The sequence below is a fragment of the Mytilus edulis genome, chromosome 11 (genome assembly GCF_963676685.1).
Source record: "Mytilus edulis chromosome 11, xbMytEdul2.2, whole genome shotgun sequence".
Taxonomy (NCBI): Eukaryota; Metazoa; Mollusca; class Bivalvia; order Mytilida; family Mytilidae; genus Mytilus; species Mytilus edulis.
This window is the reverse complement of record NC_092354.1, coordinates 77197523-77204262: the sequence shown is the minus strand read 5'-3', so window position 1 is coordinate 77204262 and position 6740 is coordinate 77197523. Positions and strand designations below refer to the sequence as shown.

The following is a 6740-nucleotide window of genomic DNA, read 5'->3' as shown; positions in this document are numbered from 1 at the left end:
TGAGTTTCGAGGTACACCTCAATCGAGACTTCTAGTTAGCATTCGAGGTATGCAATATGAATTTGAATATTTAAACAATCAAGTCGCATTTTCCCTATTTTCATGAATAGGATAGATGACTCAGCTCAAGATAAAAGTCATCGGCAGTAAGAAATGAAAAACAGGCATCAAAAAGACATATGTCTTGGATAATGTTTGTTATTATATATATATATACAAATTTTTAAATATATTTTTCCATCATAACGTGTTTAAACAAAAGTTTCGTTTTCATGCAGAATAGTTATATATTTAGCAAGGAGATGTAGAATGGGTGTCTATCGGACAACGAACACACATCCATATAAGCATACCAGAGAATATTTATAGACTTCTACAAGAATAAAAGTAAACAGAGATGTATAAATACGTTAGGGTTTAAACAAAAACTGTGGTATCATTTACGAAACACCGAAAACCTTTCCACAAAAAAACCCACTAAATATTTATAACTTAACTAAATATTTATGGATGTTAATCACCAATATTCAGTATGTATATATAGATAGAGTATATGTCTTGATATTAGTCATCTTACAAGGGCGTCACATTTTATGCGTATAAAACACCTAAACTCATAAATTGGCTCCAACGATGTAAATATTACTTGCTAACATCAGGAGCTATATGAACCAACAAATAAACAAATGAACTAATAAAACAAAAATGGTGTATATTTGCCAATTTGACAACTCTCCACAAGATACCAAATGACACTGAAATGAACAACTATAGTTAACCGTATGGCCTTCAACAATGAGCAAAGCCCATACCACATAGTCAGGTCTATTTTGGTTTAATTCGATGTAATCCTTTTCAATGATAATTTCGCTTTGACTACTCCTTTCAAACATTGTTGAATATATATAACAAACACTCTTTACCGTCAATTCTGTGCATCTAATAATATAATTTAACTGACAAAAGCCCTATTTAACGACAAATTAATGTTGACCAAAAACAACGAAATCGACTTAAAGAAAACCAGCCTTTCGGATATCAAACATTTTTAATCATTCCTTTTTTTCATTAGACATATTGGACATATTGAACCTTAGAAACAGACACAATCATTGCAACTTAAATATGATCCTAGACCTCTGAAAAGTATTAACCGTATAACATTGTATAACGGACATCTAGATCTTACAACCTTAAGAAATAGGCCAACAGTATATGAGAAACGATCCTAGTCAAATTGAAATAAAGTGTTAACAAAACAAAACTAGTGAAGTACAAGGTAAATCTAAATATGGAAAGTCCACAAAAACCGATAAACTCAAACGTGAGACAAATGGAAGACAGCTGTAATAGTCCTGTCAATTAATTATTTCTTATCAATGAACCATACAAAATGTGTTAACAAATACAATCACAAAACTCCAAGAAAAGTTCAAACGGAAAGTCACTAATCAAAGGCAAAATCAAATGATAAAACACACCAAACGAATAGATAACAACTGTCGTACTCCTCACTTGGTACAGGAATTTTCGAATGTGGATTGAACGTGGTTATTAGCGCTAAACCTCTCACTTGCATGGCAGTATATTTAATTTAAAAACCACATTCATTGCTTCGCGAAAATGTAAACGTCACATTAGAAGAAATATAAAATATTTTTGTCGTTTGTGTAGCATGTTTTTCCCTTTTGTTCACTATTAACAAAGTGATAAATTTATAGCGTATGCAACCTTTTTTTATGTTCAAAGGCATTGTAGGTTCTTTTTTTCAGGCGATTTTTTGTTAATTTCACATGGGGAATGGTGGTATACAGGGTTGAAAATCAAAAGTTTTAATAAAACTTATTTCAGAAATAGACAGTTATTGTCAGATACAGCCTGTCAAATGATCTTTTATGTATCGAATATAATTAATTGGCCATGATTGCATCGAAATAGAAATATAAAACAAGCGAAAAAAACAAAACAACAGAAAACAGTATAGTTGAGGTGAGTTCAACCAAAACGTCAAGAAAATGGACATACAGTACACAATTCTATATGCAATGTATATCACGTCATTGGCAGGCAATCATCTAAAGTATAATCCGGTAGTGAGCAGATCCTGAAGCGATCAACCTATAAAATACAATTGCATCAGAGAGATATTTATTGTCTTGTAAGTGTATGATAGGACATCGAATTCCAGGATAAAATATTTCAAATGTAAAGGATATTATCTGATAATAGTTCAACCTGTTAATATTTGTCAAGTCTGGATATGAACTGTTAGAGGCTTATGTCATACTTAAAACAGCTTTTAACATATAACAAAAAAGATAAAAAGCAAACAAAACCAAATTTAAAGGTTGTAAGAATACATCAAGTGTGTATTTTTTGGTAACTTTATTTACATTATCCTACATAATTGTCCCTTTAAACCATAGGTTAACGTAAACAACAGACAACAATACAATACAGCTGAAGGTAAACAACATGTTTAGCTACATAAACATGCAGACACAGTACATGTGTATTATGCTTTTTGTGTGCTAGTATAATTTATATATTGTTCATGAATATCTTCACATGCGTTTGGTGTTTCAAATGGATAAAATAGAGGAAATTCTGTTTGTTCTTAATTGCCAAAAAAGTGTCGTCATAAATAGTGATTGTGTCTTTTCAAGATTTGGATTCAAATCAAATGTGTAATCTTATACATCCGATTTAGTGCAGTCAACGATGGGGATATAGTTATATCAGCTAAAATGGTAAGTGTTATATTTATTTTACATTGTATTCCTCTCCTATTCCTTCCTTATTCTTTTTATAGTTTTATATCTTACAAGTTTAATGAGGAGAAAAACAAATGAAAAAGACATGATACTTGAATACAGGTACACGCTGCAGTCGCTTTTATGTAAAAAAAAAAACAACACTATTAGATCTAATGAATGAGCACAAATTAAGAGATTACAAGAATGCAATCAATTGGAATTTTCTTATATTTCATCAAATGTTCTGCAAATATTACCTTTACTCGGCGGTTGCCTTCCAGGAGACAGTTTTGTGTACCACCTCAATATCTTTCTGTAAGGTTCTAGTCACTATTTGATATCTTAACCAATGTGAAGCTAAACTGTTAGTAAATACATTAGAAAGAAACAAATATGATAAAACATATATTATTAAAAACTCCAACTGTTTCAATAAATGCATTATATGAAAGGATGGTATATCGACATTTATATAGCACAATTACAATCCGTCTAAATAACGGCAGCACTAGTATACCGCTTACTTTTCAATAGTCATACTTCAATTATGCAAATACAAATTTGGGTAACAAACTTAAATCGTGGAAACTATGAGAGGAAACAGCAAAACAATAGAAACACCAAACTACAACAAAAACAAATTTCAACATATATAAAAACGGACTGTACATAATAACTTCCGTATTACTAACTTGGTACAATACATTAAGAACAAGTTGTGTGTTAAACTGGTTTTATGGGCTAGCCGATCTGACCGCTTTATTTTGGTTGAGGACTTTTTGATTTGAGTTTTCCTATGGGTTAAGTAATTTCATTATTTAACTTGTTATTGGAATTTTAAAAACAATACCGCCAAATTGACAACACTGTGTTATAGAAATACAGTACAAACAAACTCAACAAAACACAACACAACACAGAGAAATACATACTTACATACTATACTAGTACATTACAAAACTTATTTAACAAACAAACGATAATATCTAGCACCTGTGTTAACTGATTAAAAATAAGATCAATAGGAATAAAATAAAACCTGCTGTAAAAGGAAAATCACAAAAATACTGAATATTGAGTACACTTTTAAAAGGAAAGTCACTCGTAACGTGTTTCTGTTTTAAATATTTTTCGTCTTTGATAAGGATGTTCGTATACAGGCACTAATATCAGAAAAATGCAAATCAACGCTGCCACCGGCATTTCAAAAACTGTACACGGGTTGAGATATGTGTTATTAATCAAATTATGTATGTCAAAGGAACAATCAGTGGCTTGTACGTGGTAACAAGTTTAATGAACGGTGTTCTCCTTATTATGATAATAAACATCATTGTACGTGTTGTCCTTGCATTGCAGCATGATATAGCAAGCTTAAATAAAGGCAACAGTAGTAAACCGCTATTAAAAAGTCATAAATCGCTTGAGAGAAAACAAATCCAGGCTTCAAACTTAAACCGAGAAAAAACATCGACTATAAAAGGAAAACAACGAAAAACAGAAACACTGAGGGTCAACAAAGCACAAACATCAATGCAACGTACATGACATACAAGAAGGATTATTTTTTTTCTCATTGTAGCTAAGGTTTGAAAGATTGGGGACAACACCAACGACCGAACGTGGGTAAATCTTTTGCAAAAAAATATTAAAGCAATAAAATCAAGACTAACAATCAATATTTTCAACCAAATTGGTGCTAAAGGATACAATCCGAAACATGAGAAAAATGGCAGTGAAATAAGTATTTGAAGTGTTAATACCAATGTGAAATATTTTTTTTAAGAAACTGTCTTGATGAGTGACGAAATTATTGTATTTGAATATGGTCTTAATTAAAACAAAATTGTGTAAAAAAAATTACCTGCCCTTGGAAATGAATGGTTGATTATTTTTTCTCTCTGCTCGACCTGCCTGATGATTTCAACTTAAACATAGTGAAACAGTGGATTTTTCCGGAATCAACACATGACAAACTTACTTTGATAGTAATGAATAAAGGTAAATAGTGAAAAACAAAATACTCGTGAAAGAGTAATAGAGACAGAAACTTTTAATTGTAAACAAAACACAGGTATATTACAAATGACAGATACTGACATGACGGAGACAGAGAGAGCTCACTCGAACAAAACCTCGGTGAATACTCTGAGGATCAAACATTCATCAACAAACTTGTAAGTGGCATAGTAGGCATACAACAAACATAAAACAGTCTTTTAATAAAATTTGAAAACCATAATGAAGATATACATGGTATAAAAACTGATATATACGCCAGAGATGGCATTGAAGACAGACTTCAAGCTGTGGCTACAGCATCTGAAGACCAAACAACTATAACAGCCGAATTAGGAAATCAAAATACAACATTTACTACGGAATTAAATCTAATGAAATCATATGTGGTACATTTAGAAACTAGACTCGATTGTCAACAAAGTCAAGCAAACCTGGTTGAACGTAGCATGAGGGAAAATGCTTTAGTCATAGGGGTTCATGAACGAAAAGACGAAAACGTAAAAGCGGAATTAAAATTGATTTTTACAAATGTTTTGAAAATATCTGAAAATATTTAAATTGACCGAGCTCACAGAATAGGGACCCAAACAAATCAAAACAGCACCCGTGCTATAGTTGTAAAATTCCATAAGTACAATGACCGGAAGCATGTCAAAAACACTGCACGAACAAAACAAAGACTTACTAAATGGCATATACATAGCTCCACAATTTCCAGACGATATGCGTGAAAACAAAAAAAGACTGGTACAAAAACAAAACGAGTACAAAGAAATAGATGTAAACACTACAATTAAAGGAAACATTTTATTCTTTAGTAAAAGTGGATCTAAATGTGTTGAAAAAGTGTCAACACAAAAAACATTAGCAATTTTTGATGCCAGTAACAAGTCTAAGTTTGGTATATTTGAACAAACTAGTTCCAATGAAGTTAGTGACAATGGTCATACTTATTGTGTCACAGCTGCTGTCACCACAACATACGCAGAAGTTCGTGAAGCTGCCCGACAAATAATGCAGGGCCCAGTAGCAGCATGCACATACAACGCGTTGGTATATAGGTTTACAGACAAAGACGGACATAAACACGACGGGTACGATGACGACGGAGACTACGGAATAGGATCAAGGAATAAATGCACATAACATAACTATTTTTTCCTCACGTACACCTCCATCTTGTACAGCAAAGATAGGTTCAAGAAAAAACAATATCATCTTTGAGGGAGTAAAGTCGGTTCTCCGCAAAATGTAAAAATTAAACTTTAAACCAATTTACTGTTGTTGGAACTCATCTTGATAGACAATAAACATGTAGTAAAGCATGCTGAATGTCATTTTTTTTTCATTTTTTAAGGTTTACAATTTGTTAGATATTATATATTTAGTTTCATGCATTCTCTTTTCAAATCCTATATATTAACTGTTTTCAAAGTATATTAAGAGTTTCCATTCTCTATTTTGTTTCGAGAATGAAAACTTTTAAGATACTTTGAAAATAGTTAATATATAGGATTTGAAAAGAGAATGCATGAAACTAAATATAAGATATCTAACAAATTGTTAACCTGAAAGCGAGATATAAATAAACAAATTTCAAATGAAATACTTAGGTCATTTGTAGATAAAACTTCATTTTATGAATTTTAAATTTACATACAACTTTATCCGAAATAATTTCACTATGAATTAAAATAAGTCATAAAATACATGCAGCGTATATTGTGATTTTATATCACACAGACATCATGACAGTAACCATCTTCCCTGTGTATTACTATAATCCCGGGGGAGGGGGATTCCACTTTTTTTGTTGTTGACACTATATTTACATCAATTGCACATACACACGTTAGAATAATCCTATACTGGTATTCTATAAAATGCATCCTCATATCCTTTTTGTAAAGTGCGAATATCCTTTCCCCAGCAATGTTGGTGATCAAAAATGTATTTATCCAT

General features: G+C 31.6%; 1 protein-coding gene across 1 annotated transcript; it reads left to right on the top strand.

Moving 5' to 3' along the window:
• The first annotated feature begins 5414 nt into the window (after nt 1-5414).
• Nucleotides 5415-5924, top strand: LOC139494607 (uncharacterized). The gene has a single exon (XM_071282766.1). It carries the CDS (start codon nt 5415-5417, stop codon nt 5922-5924), a length of 510 nt encoding a protein of 169 aa, XP_071138867.1.
• Nucleotides 5925-6740: the final 816 nt, after the last annotated feature.